At 52.1% G+C, this 18,996-nt stretch overlaps 1 protein-coding gene across 1 annotated transcript in view; it reads right to left on the bottom strand.

The window, feature by feature from the left end:
- Mcph1 (microcephalin 1) overlaps positions 1–18,996 on the bottom strand; it is a 153,775-nt gene that overhangs the window by 108,674 nt on the left and 26,105 nt on the right. Inside the window, exons 7-9 of the mRNA XM_090353739.1 lie at positions 13,447–13,524; positions 11,843–12,946; positions 1,830–1,936 (exon numbers count right to left, since the gene is read on the bottom strand). Coding sequence (XP_090209865.1) covers positions 1,830–1,936; positions 11,843–12,946; positions 13,447–13,524 — 1,289 coding nt within the window. The remainder of the gene's footprint in view (positions 1–1,829; positions 1,937–11,842; positions 12,947–13,446; positions 13,525–18,996) is intronic.

Here is an 18,996-nt window from a genome sequence, read left to right on the forward strand (position 1 = left end):
GCATTTAGCTAAGATCCCTTCATGTGTTCTATTTATAAAGCTAGGTCTCAGAAATGGGCAACTGAAGTATTCACGTTGGGTCTGCAGAGCCTCCTCGCTGCTAACTACCAGACAGTAAGACAGATGTCATCAAATGGCTTCTCTTTGTGTGTCACCTGTCTCTGCTAGCAGGGGCCCTGCTCTGACCTCAGCCTTCAGCTTACCTGGTGGCCTGTTGGTGACCACACTCACACTCCACCACAGGGTGTGTTGATCACACTCACACTCCACCACGGGGTCTGTTGGTGATCACACTCACACTGCCAACATAGGTTTAATTTACAAGAGAGGTGGATCCAGGTACTTCCAGGCTGGATTCTGCCCAGGCTGGACACCACCGGCGCCTCTGGTCTTGGCAAGCCCTTTGCCAAGTAAGGGCCCACAAAAGGCCCACCCATGGAACAGGCCCCGTCCCAGGGTTTGCAGGGGGAGAACAATGTGACACTTACAGCGGTCATTCCCCTAAATCATATAACCAAACGTTCCGGCTGAATTCTCAAGGAAAAAAAAATATCACCTGCCATTTGGATGAGTCACTGCAATTTCAAGTTGAAAGTTAAATTAAAATCAAAGCAACCCACAGGAGGAAGACTCTTCCAGCCAAGTACACTGTCCAAGGCACACAGCCAAAGGCCTAGATTTACCGCAAGTTGGGAAGCCACATTCATAAAGTATTATTGCCTCTGCTCTAAGATGTTATCGGTAAGATCTACCATTGCATATTATGAAATATGTACTTGCAAAAGGGTAAGCCATGGTCATCCTTCTCTGTAAATCATTACCAAAATCTGCACTTATAAAACACTCAACCTAGAAGACAGATCCCTTGTAACTGGTAGTTTTTGTTATCATCCTGGTGTATGTGTGTGTGAATGTGTGTATATGTGTGCGTGTGTGTACATGCACGTGTTTATGTACATGTGTGAGTGTATGTGTATGTGTGTGTGATGGAGATCGAGCTGCAGGCTGTGTGTCTCTAGGTAAGCCCCACACCCATCCCCTGTTCTCCAGTCATCTGGGTTCAGGTTAATCACATGCCCTGGTCCTCATAGAAAATGTGGGTTTTGGGCTGGGAGTTTGGCCTAGTGGTAGGGTACTTGCCTAGCATGTATAAAGACCCAGGTTTGATTCCTCAGCACCACATACATAGAAAAAGCTAGAATAGTGCTGTGACTCAAGTGGTAGAGTGCTAGCCTTGGGGGAAAAGCCCAAGGACAGTGCTCAGGCCCTAAGTTCAAGCCCCAGGACTAGCAAAAAATAAATAAATAAATAAATAAAATGTGGGTTTTACAGCAGTCTTGATTAATTCACAAATGAACGATGTCTGGATTCTTACTCCCATCTGGCCAGCCTTGGTTGAGCTCATAGAGTCGTCAAATGCTGGCCTGGCCAACCCCCTGGCTGGGGAGAGGCTGCCAAAGTCCTACCAGGCAGGGCATGCCGGCAAAGTGCTAGGGCCAGCTCTGTCCTAGATGAGACCAGTACTGCCAGGCTTATGTGACACTCTACCAACATGCCAGTCCTGGGGACTGAACTCAGGGCCTGAGCACTGTCCTTGGGCTTCTGCAGGGGTAGAGCTCTACCACGTGAGCCACGGCACCTCTTCTGGCATTTTCTATGTATGAGGAATTGAACTCAGGTCTTCATGCATGCTAGGCAAGCATTCTACTGCTAGGCCAAACTCCGGGCCCCTCACAGTCATTCTTAAAAAACAGATTGTACAAATGAGCTTATGTTTCATTCTCCCAGATTAGAATTTGAAGGCTTCACATAATATTTTCCACACTGACCTTTTTACCTGTCGCACTTCCCTTTGGTTCCTCAGGTCTGACGCAGTCTTGAAGGGCTGTGCAGGGGCTGTCTGGAAGACCATGCCTTTCTGGTCCAATTTTAACATCTGAAAATACAAGTGGACTGGTGGTTAGTTGGAACTTACATGGCCTAGATACTTGTGAAACTTAAGCAAAACAAAAATTCAGTTACTTTTATGTATAATGGTAACAGGAAACCATAGAGCCTTTAAATACTGTCTTCTGTAAGATCTACTTTCTCATTTGGTTACAAGGTGTATAGTAGCACATTTGTATATTTGATATCTCAAGAAAATCGATGCTCAGACTATTCAAATTCACCTCTTACATTTTAAAAATAATGAACATATTTGAAAATAGTGACAAAACTCAGGTTGTCAGAGGAGGCAATTATTACAGGCAAAAAGTAGTCTCAGCTTTGCGGTTAGTTCCTCTAGGAAGAAGTGTTCAGTTTCAACTTCCAATTCACAAATGATACATAATTTTAATTTTGTTGCTCACTAAATTTCTTCATAAAGCCACAGCTAACCATAAGGACATACAAACAATGACTCTCCTTAGGTGAAACATAGTTTCATTAGATGATAAGACACTAGAGATCCAATATAATTACAATAATGCCTGTAAAATTTGCTTTGAGTTGGCTGACTGCTATTTTACATGTGCAAACATCAAATATCTAAAGATCAGACTCTGAGCCATTTGCCAACATTCTTCACTTCTAAGCTGAAAACTGGATCCATGTGGAGATTCAGTTACAAGTTGAGCCTCCCCCCCCCCCCGCTGTCTTAGAGGCCTCCCCTCCCCTCCCCCATGCCAGCCCAGGCAAGGGACCAGCCAGGGTCACCCTCAAGGAGCTAAATCCAGGCAGTGGACTAGAGCAAGGTCTGATGGCAGGCAGGAAGATTGGAGTAAACAGTACTCACTCTTGAATTCTCAGAACTCCTGGCCCCTATGGAAAGAACTTGCTTGCCATCATTACGATCTACTTTAGATCAAAATAGTTAGAATGTAATTACTATTAATTATATGTTTATTGAAAGCAAAAGTATACCAAAATAAAAGTATACCAAAAAAGGGTTCTACCTAAGTGAAACAATATTGAACAATTTAACAACGAAAAAGAACACATTCACAAAAACAAAACCCAGGGCTGGGAGCATAACCTAGTGGTAGAGTGCTCACCTCGCATGCATAAACCCCGGGGTTGACTTCCTGGGTACCACATACGCAGAAAAAGCTGGAAATGGTGCTGTGGTTCCGATGGCAGAGTGCTAGCTTTGAGCAAAAGGTGTTCAAGGACAGTGCCCAGGCCCTGAGTTCAAGGCTCAGGACTGGAAAAAGAAAAAAAAAAAAGGAACAACCCTAATTGCAATCTAGATAAAATCTAGATCATGTCAACGTGTTTCCTTTAAAGCCTCAGTTGCGCACATAAATCCACTTTAACCTGGTGCAACGCTTCCTGTGAGAGTTCTCCGACCTAGTGACTGGTGGACACCTTTCCACGGGTGGCCCACCTCGAGGGGAGGGCCACAGGCCCATTCACTCTCCGCCCACCAGGTCAGCCCGGGCGCCTGCGTGGAGTGCATGACAAGTAGCCAGTGAAGGAACAAGTCACGCCATCAGCTAAGTCACCGACTGCCTTCACTCTGTGGCCAGGCCTCCACCCTGCCCACTCCCCCGTGGTGAGCTGCTGAGGCTGCTTGCCAAGGCAGGGCCGCTGGCCCGTGGGGAAGAGCTCCGAGTACACTGCGGGTTACAGAAGCTGGAGAGTTCTAGGCTTGCCAGTGTGAACTCGCACCTCCTTCGGGCTAAACATGCCAGCTCGCCTGTGACTGGCCCGTGACTAGACGTTATGCGAGGCATTCTGGGGATGACGGCTGGGACTGAGGACCTTGGCGAGGCTGAGCAATGCCAGGCCACGCTCGGAGGCCGGGGCTGTGCCCCCTCCTGTCGGTGTGGTACTTTACCCGGCGGTCACTGAACCGTGACTCTCCTATCGCATACGAAGCACTGTTAATGCAGTTTTACGGTGGTGTATGTCTTGATGCTGGAAGTGCGGTCCAGTGGTGGGCGCCTGCAGCCAGGCTCTCTCTCTCACGACAGCCTAGGGCTGTATCCACAATCACTAACAAACCCACGAACGACTCGGCCCTGGCAAGGCGGACTCCACGCCTATGACTCAACATACAGGATACTTCAGCACAAGCTAGGGGAGTAAAGCCACGTGTGAGTTCACCTCGTGCCACGCTTTTCCCGGGAGCACTCAGCTGCCCCAGCGGGAAACAGGCTGCACTGCCAGGCTGGCACCAGGCCTTCACCCCAGTACCAGTGCCTGGCAAGCTGTCAAAATGTCCCAAATGGAGTTGTTGTTTTACCAGCTGATAACCAGCATAATGGCTATCACAAAGTTTGTCCTTGGCTGCATTCATGGCTCAAGAAGAATGACTGATGTGAGTGCCCCAGGCACATCACGAGTAAGGTGCAAAAGTCTACAGCTAGCATCTCTCGGCATGCTACCTACAGTGGCCCTGTGACATAAGGGCCAGGGCATGTGCAGCCTATGACTGACAGGAAGCTCGCAGAAAACGGCTTTGAGAGCACCGTCTACCTTCTAGGGAGACCTTCCGATCACACAGGGACACCCAGCAAAGGGACAGGCTGTGCCTGCAGCCGTTCGTGTGTTGTGGCGGGCTGTTGTTTCCTACACACGAGTTACAAACGTCCGTGAGTTTAGAACTTGCCTTCATCAAGGTCTGGGGGAGGCTCAGCTCACTATCACTGCCACCTTGAGGAACCAGCAGCGGACACGCCACGCTGTTACATGAACACACGCGCGCACAAGGCGGCAGGCAAACCTCACACTACAGAGGAAAACGTGTGTTGGAGCAGTGGATGAGGGTGGGTGGTGAGAGGCCAATGTCACCTCCGTCCTCTGGGGGCGGCCCACGGGAACCATTGCCTCACAGGGCGCACTAGCTCGGCTTTGCTGGACGGTTCAGACTGACCTCTGGAGGCCAGAGGGTGGTGGCAGTGTGACTGTGAGGGCAGGAGGGACACCATTTAATACCTAGAGAACGACAGTGAGAGGGCTGCCCGGAATACACAGTAAGATCTTGTCTCAAAAATAAAAATAACATGTGAAGAGAAAAGTTAAAACAAGAAGCAACGACTCCAACTCCACGCAAATTTGTTACGGCCGTTTTTCTTGAGCTTGGGACACCCATTCTTGATGTTTTACAGATCTGACAGCAAAAGGAAGTCTCTCGTTTCGAGAACTTTCTCTATGCACCCAGCACCCCATTTCAAGTGACTCATCTGGAATACAAGGGCAGGAGAAAGCCACGCAGGGAGAAGAATCAAATGCAGTCCTGTAAATACCTTCCCACCATGCTGGATACAGTCATCTGCTCGTGGGTAGGGATCCGTGCCTGCGCCCATCTGCGTGACAGCCTGGAGCTAGGCCTCAGCCTTTGTGAACAGGAAATCAATTTGGTGGAGGGACACTGGGTTATCTGAGTCCCAAGGAAGTGCAGAGCTCTTCTTCTGCGTGCCCCCTCCCCCTGCGTTCTTTCTATTTGTAGCTGATATCACCACAAACTGTACTTTCATCAATGAAAGTTTTTGTGAAAGTACCTTTCTTACTGTTTATCTATCTAAGTACCTGAGGAGACCTACATATCCAGACAAGTACTTTCCTAAGTTCCTCAAGTTGCCTATAAGTTGTAAATATTTACGCTCTGACACATTACAGAAAATTTCACTCATCCTTGATATATACAATACTTGAGAAATAAAGGCTTACAGATACCAATATGTAAATATATCTGAAAGCAAGGATAAAAAGGGGCAAATTTAAGGCAACAGAATAATATAATTATATGTATGTTGAAACTTTCTATTGAACATGTTTACATTTGTCACTCTGGACACTGATTGCCTTTAGCAAACACTCTAAACCACAGTTTATTCTTTAAAGTATCCAACGTTACAGTGAACACAAATCAAAGTTTGTTTCTCAGAATCTCAGGGTCTTCTTGTCACCCTGGAGAACAAATCAAAACCTTGCCCCACCCCTGGGAGCGGGGGGGGGGGGGGGGGGCGCGCCTGACCATCTCCCTCCCCACCTCTCCATAGGCAAGCAGCAGCCTGCCAGAGACCCATCAACTGCACAACTCACTCTTGATAATAACGGAAGAGCTAAGGGAGAAAACAAGACGATTGGGAGGAGTGGTGGGAAACAGGAACAAAACCATGAGAAGGGGTATCAGCAAAATGCACCCTGCCCGACGAATGTAACTAACCCCTCTATAGATTGCCCTGACAATAAAAACAAAACAAACCTGAAGAACTAAAGCAAGGAGGTACATGAGGCACAAAAAGGGGGACGGAATGCTTTATTCTCTGTAACAAGGGGAACGTACTTGTGCATGTTATAAAATTAGAGAATAAAATGTAAACGCATTAGTGATTTGGGAGATTATTTTAAAACACGAATGTACATCTTTCCCTTATTTATTTTTACCTGTCTATTACTGACTCTCTTCATAACTGGTTACTGCAGCTTTCACTCTACATGGTCTTAGACAAGTACAATGGAGTAGAAACAGAAATTAAAGAAATTTTATTTCCACATGAAAGATCTGGGAAAGTCTAGCAGTGCACTCGTTCTCTGCTCCAGTCCTGATGGGCAACGAGCTCACATTTACGGGTGGAGGTGCCAAGGAGCTGCTATGCCTCATCCTGGCTACCTGGCAGCCACATGCCTCAACGGTGCTGGCATAAAAGATGTCTTTTCTTGCCCTCAGATCCCAAGTTTCTCTGGGGTTGACGGGCGTCAAGCAGCCCGCTCTGTGACAAGCTCATCTGAGTCAACTGAGTCACACAGGCCCTCTTTGAACCCTGGGGAGATGACTAAGCCACACCATCAATCACATGATCTCTCAGTCTCCTTCTGGTCCCAGGAAGCCTTCAGTGACTGTGCCCCCAGTGACTGTGCCCCCAGTGACTGTGCCCCCAGTGACTGTGCCCTCAGTGACTGTGCCTCAGTGACTGTGCCCTCAGTGAATGTGCCTCAGTGACTGTGCCCCCAGTGACTGTACCCCCAGTGACTGTGCCTCAGTGACTGTGCCTCAGTGACGGTGCCTCAGTGACGGTGCCTCAGTGACTGTGCCCCCAGTGACTGTGCCCCCAGTGACTGTGCCCTCAGTGACTGTGCCTCAGTGACTGTGCCCTCAGTGACTGTGCCCTCAGTGACTGTGCCCCCAGTGACTGTGCCTCAGTGACTGTGCCCCCAGTGACTGTGCCCTCAGTGACTGTGCCCCCAGTGACTGTGCCCCCAGTGACTGTGCCTCAGTGACTGTACCCCCAGTGACTGTGCCCCCAGTGACTGTGCCCCCAGTGACTGTGCCTCAGTGACTGTACCCCCAGTGACTGTGCCCTCAGTGACTGTGCCCCCAGTGACTGTGCCCTCAGTGACTGTGCCCCAGGTGGCTGTGCCCCCAGTGACTGTGCCTCAGTGACTGTACCCCCAGTGGCTGTGCCCCCAGTGACTGTGCCCCAGTGACTGTACCCCCAGTGACTGTGCCCCCAGTGACTGTGCCCTCAGTGACTGTACCCTCAGTGATTGTGCCTCAGTGACGGTGCCTCAGTGACTGTGCCCCCAGTGACTGTGCCTCAGTGACTGTGCCCCCAGTGACTGTGCCCTCAGTGACTGTGCCCCCAGTGACTGTGCCTCAGTGACTGTGCCCCAGTGACTGTGCCCCCAGTGACTGTGCCCTCAGTGACTGTGCCCTCAGTGACTGTGCCCCCAGTGACTGTGCCTCAGTGACTGTACCCCCAGTGACTGTGCCCTCAGTGACTGTGCCCCCAGTGACTGTGCCTCAGTGACTATACCCCCAGTGACTGTGCCTCAGTGACGGTGCCTCAGTGACTGTGCCCCCAGTGACTGTGCCCTCAGTGACTGTACCCTCAGTGACTGTGCCTCAGTGACGGTGCCTCAGTGACGGTGCCCCCAGTGACTGTGCCCCCAGTGACTGTGCCTCAGTGACTGTACCCCCAGTGACTGTGCCCTCAGTGACTGTGCCCCCAGTGACTGTGCCTCAGTGACTGTACCCCCAGTGACTGTGCCCTCAGTGACTGTGCCCTCAGTGACTGTGCCCCCAGTGACTGTGCCCTCAGTGACTGTGCCCCCAGTGGCTGTGCCCGCAGTGACTGTGCCTCAGTGACTGTACCCCCAGTGACTGTGCCCTCAGTGACTGTGCCCTCAGTGACTGTGCCCCCAGTGACTGTGCCCTCAGTGACTGTACCCCCAGTGACTGTGCCTCAGTGACGGTGCCTCAGTGACGGTGCCCTCAGTGACTGTACCCTCAGTGATTGTGCCTCAGTGACTATGCCCCCAGTGACTGTGCCCCCAGTGACTGTGCCCCCAGTGACTGTGCCTCAGTGACTGTACCCCCAGTGACTGTGCCCTCAGTGACTGTGCCCTCAGTGACTGTGCCCCCAGTGACTGTGCCTCAGTGACTGTACCCCCAGTGACTGTGCCCCCAGTGACTGTGCCTCAGTGACTGTACCCCCAGTGACTGTGCCCTCAGTGACTGTGCCCTCAGTGACTGTGCCCCCAGTGACTGTGCCCTCAGTGACTGTACCCCCAGTGACTGTACCCCCAGTGACTGTGCCTCAGTGACGGTGCCTCAGTGACGGTGCCCTCAGTGACTGTACCCTCAGTGATTGTGCCTCAGTGACTATGCCCCCAGTGACTGTGCCCCCAGTGACTGTGCCCCCAGTGACTGTGCCTCAGTGACTGTACCCCCAGTGACTGTGCCCCCAGTGGCTGTGCCCCCAGTGACTGTGCCTCAGTGACTGTACCCCCAGTGGCTGTGCCCCCAGTGACTGTGCCTCAGTGACTGTAGCCCCAGTGACTGTGCCTCAGTGACGGTGCCTCAGTGACTGTGCCCTCAGTGACTGTACCCTCAGTGACTGTGCCCCCAGTGACTGTGCCCCCAGTGACTGTGCCTCAGTGACTGTACCCCCAGTGACTGTGCCCTCAGTGACTGTGCCCCCAGTGACTGTGCCTCAGTGACTGTACCCCCAGTGACTGTGCCCTCAGTGACTGTGCCCTCAGTGACTGTGCCCCTAGTGACTGTGCCCTCAGTGACTGTGCCCCCAGTGGCTGTGCCCCCAGTGACTGTGCCTCAGTGACTGTACCCCCAGTGACTGTGCCTCAGTGACTGTACCCCCAGTGACTGTGCCTCAGTGACGGTGCCTCAGTGACTGTGCCCCCAGTGACTGTGCCCTCAGTGACTGTACCCTCAGTGATTGTGCCTCAGTGACGGTGCCTCAGTGACTGTGCCCCCAGTGACTGTGCCTCAGTGACTGTGCCCCAGTGACTGTGCCCCCAGTGACTGTGCCCCCAGTGACTGTGCCCCCAGTGACTGTGCCCTCAGTGACTGTGCCCCCAGTGACTGTGCCCCCAGTGACTGTGCCTCAGTGACTGTACCCCCAGTGACTGTGCCCTCAGTGACTGTGCCTCAGTGACTGTACCCCCAGTGACTGTGCCTCAGTGACGGTGCCCCCAGTGACTGTGCCCCCAGTGACTGTGCCCTCAGTGACTGTACCCTCAGTGACGGTGCCTCAGTGACGGTGCCTCAGTGACTGTGCCCCCAGTGACTGTGCCCCCAGTGACTGTGCCTCAGTGACTGTACCCCCAGTGACTGTGCCCTCAGTGACTGTGCCCCCAGTGACTGTGCCTCAGTGACTGTACCCCCAGTGACTGTGCCCTCAGTGACTGTGCCCTCAGTGACTGTGCCCCCAGTGACTGTGCCCCCAGTGACTGTGCCTCAGTGACTGTACCCCCAGTGACTGTGCCTCAGTGACGGTGCCTCAGTGACTGTGCCCCCAGTGACTGTGCCCTCAGTGACTGTACCCTCAGTGATTGTGCCTCAGTGACTGTGCCCCCAGTGACTGTGCCCCCAGTGACTGTGCCCCCAGTGACTGTGCCTTAGTGACTGTACCCCCAGTGACTGTGCCCCCAGTGACTGTGCCTCAGTGACTGTACCCCCAGTGACTGTGCCCCCAGTGACTGTGCCCTCAGTGACTGTGCCCCCAGTGACTGTGCCCCCAGTGACTGTGCCCCCAGTGACTGTGCCCCCAGTGACTGTGCCTCAGTGACTGTGCCCCCAGTGACTGTGCCTCAGTGACTGTACCCCCAGTGACTGTGCCCCCAGTGACTGTGCCCCCAGTGACTGTGCCCCCAGTGACTGTGCCCTCAGTGACTGTGCCCTCAGTGACTGTGCCTCAGTGACTGTGCCCTCAGTGACTGCCCTCAGTGACTGTGCCCTCAGTGACTGTGCCCCAGTGACTGTGCCCCAGTGACTGTGCCCTCAGTGACTGTGCCCCAGTGACTGTGCCTCAGTGACTGTGCCCCCAGTGACTGTGCTTCAGTGACTGTGCCCCAGTGACTGTGCCCTCAGTGACTGTGCCTCAGTGACTGTACCCTCAGTGACTGTGCCCCCAGTGACTGTGCCTCAGTGACTGTGCCCCCAGTGACTGTGCCTCAGTGACTGTGCCCCCAGTGACTGTACCCTCAGTGACTGTGCATCAGTGACTGTGCCCCCAGTGACTATGCCCTCAGTGACTGTGCCTCAGTGACTGTGCCCCCAGTGACTGTACCCTCAGTGACTGTGCCCCCAGTGACTGTACCCTCAGTGACTGTGCCCCCAGTGACTGTGCCTCAGTGACTGTGCCCTCAGTGACTGTGCCCCAGTGACTGTGCCCCCAGTGACTGTGCCTCAGTGACTGTGCCCCCAGTGACTGTGCCTCAGTGATGGTGCCTCAGTGACTGTGTTCAGCGACTGTGCTCACAGTACTGTACGCTCACTGACTGTGCCCTCAATGGCTGTGCTTTTGGCCTCCCCTGCTTCACACTGATGTGGAAGCCCTGGGCTTGGCCTTAGGCAGGAAAGGATGCCTGTGTACAACAATGCTAAGCACCAAGTTTGTTCCAACGTACGCCACACTAATATGTCAAACCATAAAAATTATAAAAGATACACCCGTTAAAAATGGACTCTTTGTAGGCTTTCACAACAATATTCTGAAGAAGCAGGACAGTTCCCACAGCTGCATGGCTTTACCCTGACTGCGCTGTTAACTTTAAACAGGTTTACAGTAAGTTCAGATACACATATGTATTAATCGTAGTATAATATAAAATATACTTCCCTACGGGATTTGGTATAAGATATAGATAGCAGATATCGTCCGTAAAATACTACTTTACGTCTTTTTGTGAGATAATTTTAGGGTGCTGTGCCTTGGGAGAAGTCACACAACCTACGTGGTGACTTGCCAACAGAAATTACGCCAGCTGAGGGGCTGAGAAACCAAGACTACAACTCAGCCTCACTCATGTTTCAACCACGACTTGAGCACATGAAGGTCTGTGTTCAAGAAGAGTGTTAAAACCCAAGGGCTTCTTTGTGGGCAGTCACACAGTTATACAGCTCACTGTGAAGTTTTCCAACAGACAAGCCACTTTTGAGCTTGCCATTAGACAGGATTTGACCTATCTAAATCATAGGTCTGCAAAATGAGCCTGTGGCTCACATCTGTAATCCTGGCTAGGCTGGAGGCTGAGACCTGAGCCAAGAAGAACACAGCTCTGTTTCTACTGTAAACAGCCTCACTGTCAGGGGCTTCCTCTGCACAGAGGCAGGGAGGCTCTGTTCAGCTCTCCACGCAGGTCCTTTCAGTCTGACCCACAGCAAGGAAAAGGCTGGACAATGTACCCACCTCTAGCTCAACCTAGAAATTCCATCTATCCCTAAAGGATTGTTCATTGGAAGATATCAAAACATGGATTCCTTCATATAAAGGAAGGTCACAGAGGAAAAATCATTGAAATGATGCCCAAGCTGTGATCAACTCCCACTATGGCTGCACTATCACATGCGGGCTTAGTAACGGTATTTGAAAAAGACAGATTCACATACTTTCATTGCAGCCACTGGACAGATTTTCCTTGTCTTCTGGGTCCTTCTTTGCATTCAAATCTTCTCCAAAGCCAGGCCTGCCATCACCTCGGGCCTCCGATCCTTTGCAAAGGGCGCCTTCTTCCTGGGTGCCTTTTGTGGCCATCAATTCCCTGGCGTCCTTGCTGGAGCTCTGTCCGGGCCCTAGGCTGCCAGGGGGTCCTGGTGGAGGAGGGGGGTCCACGCCAAGAGGCTGGCTGCTCACCTCTGGGTGGGGGCCTCCGCCCAGCAGAGGGCCAGCCTGCCCACTGTGGCCTGGGCTGTCTGCAACTGCTGCTGCTGGCTCCTCTGAAGCCATCCAGCTCCAGGTGGGGCTCCCTCTATCCACTGCAGGCTTATGAAAATGAGAGTCAGGTTTTGCCATGAAATCGCTCATATTGACTGGTCTGGATTTTTCTCTCATGCAGGAAAAATCAGACATTTCTAAAATGGTTCTTCTCTCTCTCTTAGAAAGACTCTGACTGCTGAAGGGGGAGGGGGGTGCCAGCAGCTGAGATGGAGCATGAGGGTCTGGTCTCCTCTCCTTGAGATTGGTGGGTGAGAAGTAGTCCTCGAAGGATGCTGTGACGCAGTCAGGGGAGAGTGAGGCAGGCTGAGCTGCCGGCGGCGGGCTGGGCCCCATTCTGATCGGGGACAGTGGGGCAGGTCTTCCGCCATGGCTCCTCCTCCTCTTCAGCTTTTCTTTTGGAGGTGAACTCAGGTCCGCCACTGACCTTTTTCTTTTTGTGGAGGAACTGGCCCTGGAATGCACGAGAAGGTGGACTTCTGTCGACAAGGCAAGAGACACACTGTGCTTCTCGGCCATCTTCTCCAACGCACTGGCGGCCCGTGCTTGGTCTGGGCTGGCCAGTTCCCCCGTGAAGTCTCTCTGGCAGCTTCTTTCCTCCTCCGGTTCCCGAGGACGTGACTGGCTGGGGGAGGGAGGTGGTGGTGGTGACTGGATGCCGTCCACCGCCAGCCTGGAGGAGAAGGCGCTGGCACCCCTGGCGGACACCCTCCAACTCTCTTCCTGATCGCCACAGGGGCCATCCATCGATGGGCAGAATTTGCTGTTCAAGGGCTCACCTGGAAGGCACCAGAGAGCATTAACCCGTGAAACGGTCTCACCTCGAAATACTGCAAGCCTGGCCATCAGCAGAGGACCACTGCCCTGCTGGCCCCTCCCCCTTTCCTCGGTGGGGCCTGGGGCTTGGGCATGTATAGGACCAGGGCGGGGGGGCGGGAAGGGGGGGCAGGGGTGGCCGACAAGCCTCTAAAGCCCTCGTCCAGGTTCCCACGCACACACGCAGCAGCGGGCAGGGCCTTGCCATGCCCCCATACCGCCGTGTCCCAGGCATCTCGCCAGCTCCTTTTCCTTTCTGGAATCACAGATGCAGCCACTGTGCCTGCTGGCTGAGATGAGGGCTCCCTAAGTTCCCGCCCTGGCCAGCCTTGGACTGCCCATTCCAAGCCTGGCTTCCTGAGGAGCGGGCATCAGAAGCTAAAGGCTACGTGAAATTCTCATGCAGAGATGCAGCTGTTCTCCCATGGCAAACGTATCACCACAACAAAGATGGAACGTTTACCTGGACACAAATGACCATGCGCCACGTTGCAGGAAAAGGCTCCTGGGCTCTTTTGAGTCTGCGCAGTCTTTGGGGAAGCTGTGAGGAAGAGGAAATGTCTCACCACACCCGACATCAGTGTTCCCGTCGGGAGGACCCCAACAGCAAGCCCACCTGTCTGCGTCTACCTCACACGGGCGAGCTGCTCCACCACTGTTGCAGGCCTCGGAGTCATAAACAGTGACAGGCCTGGGTTCTCACATCAGACTCACAGAAACTGATCTGAGAAGCCAATCTGCCTCAACAGGATCAGAATCTAAGCCACGCTTTTAAATTCTAATTTATTGTACAGAGGGATTAGTTATATAAGTAAGGTAAATGTCTTTTTGAACACGGTTACCTTCTCCCTCATTGTTTCCCATGCTCTTTCCCTCCACACCCTGCCACACTGCTCCCTCAAGTTCTCAAGTTCATTTCCAACACAGTGTTTAGTGGGTGTCACAATGCAATGGTAACCCTTCGTCCCTTCATTTTTCTGATTTGCAGTCCCTTACTAAAAAGGTTAAATGAAAGACATGAGAAATAACTGCAAGCAGTACGCAGACACACAAAAGAAAAAAACAACACCCTCTTGTTCCCATCACTGGAGATAAAACGAATGCTTTTGATATCTTTTATAAAAAGACCTGGCTCTTCCTTCTGGAAAGTTCTAGCAGTTACCTCTGCACACACACTGATCATAACACTGTCATATATAACAACTGTCCACACGCTGATCACCACAGTGTCACACAGAACACTGTCCACACACACTGATCACTACAGTGTCACACAGAAAACTGTCCACACACACTGATCACCACAGTGTCACACAGAACACTGTCCACACACACTGATCACCACAGTGTCACACAGAACACTGTCCACACACACTGATCACCACAGTGTCACACAGAACACTGTCCACACACACAGATCACCACAGTGTCACACAGAACACTGTCCACACACGCTGATCGCCACAGTGTCACACAGAACACTGTCCACACACGCTGATCGCCACAGTGTCACACAGAACACTGTCCACACACGCTGATCACCACAGTGTCACACAGAACACTGTCCACACACACTGATCACCACAGTGTCACACAGAACACTGTCCACACACACTGATCACCACAGTGTCACACAGAACACTGTCCACACACACAGATCACCACAGTGTCACACAGAACACTGTCCACACACGCTGATCACCACAGTGTCACACAGAACACTGTCCACACACACTGATCACCACAGTGTCACACAGAACACTGTCCACACACACTGATCACCACAGTGTCACACAGAACACTGTCCACACACACAGATCACCACAGTGTCACACAGAACACTGTCCACACACACTGATCACCACAGTGTCACACAGAACACTGTCCACACACACAGATCACCACAGTGTCACACAGAACACTGTCCACACACGCTGATCGCCACAGTGTCACACAGAACACTGTCCACACACGCTGATCGCCACAGTGTCACACAGAACACTGTCCACACACGCTGATCACCACAGTGTCACACAGAACACTGTCCACACACACTGATCACCACAGTGTCACACAGAACACTGTCCACACACACTGATCACCACAGTGTCACACAGAACACTGTCCACACACACAGATCACCACAGTGTCACACAGAACACTGTCCACACACGCTGATCGCCACAGTGTCACACAGAACACTGTCCACACACACTGATCACCACAGTGTCACACAGAACACTGTCCACACACACAGATCACCACAGTGTCACACAGAACACTGTCCACACACACTGATGAGCACAGTGTCACACAGAACACTGTCCACACACACTGATCACCACAGTGTCACACAGAACACTGTCCACACACACTGATGAGCACAATGTCACACAGAACACTGTCCACACACACTGATCACCACAGTGTCACACAGAACACTGTCCACACACGCTGATCACCACAGTGTCACACAGAACACTGTCCACACACACTGATCACCACAGTGTCACACAGAACACTGTCCACACACGCTGATCACCACAGTGTCACACAGAACACTGTCCACACACACTGATCACCACAGTGTCACACAGAACACTGTCCACACACGCTGATCACCACAGTGTCACACAGAACACTGTCCACACACGCTGATCACCACAGTGTCACACAGAACACTGTCCACACACGCTGATCACCACAGTGTCACACAGAACACTGTCCACACACACAGATCACCACAGTGTCACACAGAACACTGTCCACACACGCTGATCACCACAGTGTCACCCAGAACACTGTCCACACACGCTGATCACCACAGTGTCACACAGAACACTGTCCACACACGCTGATCAGCACAGTGTCACACAGAACACTGTCCACACACGCTGATCACCACAGTGTCACACAGAACACTGTCCACACACACTGATCAGCACAGTGTCACACAGAACACTGTCCACACACGCTGATCACCACAGTGTCACACAGAACACTGTCCACACACGCTGATCACCACAGTGTCACACAGAACACTGTCCACACACGCTGATCACCACAGTGTCACACAGAACACTGTCCACACACACTGATCACCACAGTGTCACACAGAACACTGTCCACACACGCTGATCACCACAGTGTCACACAGAACACTGTCCACACACGCTGATCACCACAGTGTCACACAGAACACTGTCCACACACGCTGATCATCACAGTGTCACACAGAACACTGTCCACACACGCTGATCAGCACAGTGTCACACAGAACACTGTCCACACACGCTGATCACCACAGTGTCACACAGAACACTGTCCACACACACTGATCACCACAGTGTCACACAGAACACTGTCCACACACACTGATCACCACAGTGTCACACAGAACACTGTCCACACACACAGATCACCACAGTGTCACACAGAACACTGTCCACACACACAGATCACCACAGTGTCACACAGAACACTGTCCACACACACTGATCAGCACAGTGTCACACAGAACACTGTCCACACACGCTGATCACCACAGTGTCACACAGAACACTGTCCACACACGCTGATCACCACAGTGTCACACAGAACACTGTCCACACACGCTGATCACCACAGTGTCACACAGAACACTGTCCACACACGCTGATCACCACAGTGTCACACAGAACACTGTCCACACACACTGATCACCACAGTGTCACACAGAACACTGTCCACACACGCTGATCACCACAGTTTCACACAGAACACTGTCCACACACACTGATCAGCAGTGTCACACAGAACACTGTCCACACACACTGATCACCACAGTGTCACACAGAACACTGTCCACACACACTGATCACCACAGTGTCACACAGACCACTGTCCACACACACTGATCACCACAGTGTCACACAGACCACTGTCCACACACACTGATCACCACAGTGTCACACAGAACACTGTCCACACACACAGATCACCACAGTGTCACACAGAACACTGTCCACACACGCTGATCACCACAGTGTCACACAGAACAATGTCCACACACGCTGATCACCACAGTGTCACACAGAACACTGTCCACACACGCTGATCACCACAGTGTCACACAGAACACTGTCCACACACACTGATCACCACAGTGTCACACAGACCACTGTCCACACACACTGATCACCACAGTGTCACACAGACCACTGTCCACACACGCTGATCACCACAGTGTCACACAGAACACTGTCCACACACACTGATCACCACAGTGTCACACAGAACACTGTCCACACACACAGATCACCACAGTGTCACACAGAACACTGTCCACACACACTGATGAGCACAGTGTCACACAGAACACTGTCCACACACACTGATCACCACAGTGTCACACAGACCACTGTCCACACACGCTGATCACCACAGTGTCACACAGAACACTGTCCACACACACTGATCACCACAGTGTCACACAGAACACTGTCCACACACACAGATCACCACAGTGTCACACAGAACACTGTCCACACACACTGATGAGCACAGTGTCACACAGAACACTGTCCACACACACAGATCACCACAGTGTCACACAGAACACTGTCCACACACACTGATCACCACAGTGTCACACAGACCACTGTCCACACACACTGATCACCACAGTGTCACACAGAACACTGTCCACACACACTGATCACCACAGTGTCACACAGAACACTGTCCACACACACAGATCACCACAGTGTCACACAGAACACTGTCCACACACGCTGATCACCACAGTGTCACACAGAACACTGTCCACACACACAGATCACCACAGTGTCACACAGAACACTGTCCACACACGCTGATCAGCACAGTGTCACACAGAACACTGTCCACACACACTGATCAGCACAGTGTCACACAGAACACTGTCCACACACACTGATCACCACAGTGTCACACAGAACACTGTCCACACACACTGATCACCACAGTGTCACACAGAACACTGTCCACACACGCTGATCACCACAGTGTCACACAGAACACTGTCCACACACGCTGATCACCACAGTGTCACACAGAACACTGTCCACACACGCTGATCACCACAGTGTCACACAGAACACTGTCCACACACACTGATCACCACAGTGTCACACAGAACACTGTCCACACACACTGATCACCACAGTGTCACACAGAACACTGTCCACACACGCTGATCACCACAGTGTCACACAGAACACTGTCCACACACGCTGATCACCACAGTGTCACACAGAACACTGTCCACACACGCTGATCACCACAGTGTCACACAGAACACTGTCCACACACGCTGATCACCACAGTGTCACACAGAACACTGTCCACACACGCTGATCAGCACAGTGTCACACAGAACACTGTCCACACACGCTGATCACCACAGTGTCACACAGAACACTGTCCACACACGCTGATCACCACAGTGTCACACAGAACACTGTCCACACACGCTGATGAGCACAGTGTCACACAGAACACTGTCCACACACGCTGATGAGCACAGTGTCACACAGAACACTGTCCACACACGCTGATCACCACAGTGTCACACAGAACACTGTCCACACACGATGATCACCACAGTGTCACACAGAACACTGTCCACACACACTGATCACCACAGTGTCACACAGAACACAGTACACACACGCTGATCAGCACAGTGTCACACAGAACACTGTCCACACACGCTGATCACCACAGTGTCACACAGAACACTGTCCACACACGCTGATCACCACAGTGTCACACAGAACACTGTCCACACACACTGATCACCACAGTGTCACACAGAACACTGTCCACACACACTGATCATCACAGTGTCACACAGAACACTGTCCACACACGCTGATGAGCACAGTGTCACACAGAACACTGTCCACACACGCTGATCACCACAGTGTCACACAGAACACTGTCCACACACACTGATCACCACAGTGTCACACAGACCACTGTCCACACACAC

Source organism: Megascapheus bottae, chromosome 20, assembly GCF_031878675.1.
Source record: "Megascapheus bottae isolate mThoBot1 chromosome 20, mThoBot2.hap1, whole genome shotgun sequence".
In the NCBI taxonomy this organism is placed as follows: Eukaryota; Metazoa; Chordata; class Mammalia; order Rodentia; family Geomyidae; genus Megascapheus; species Megascapheus bottae.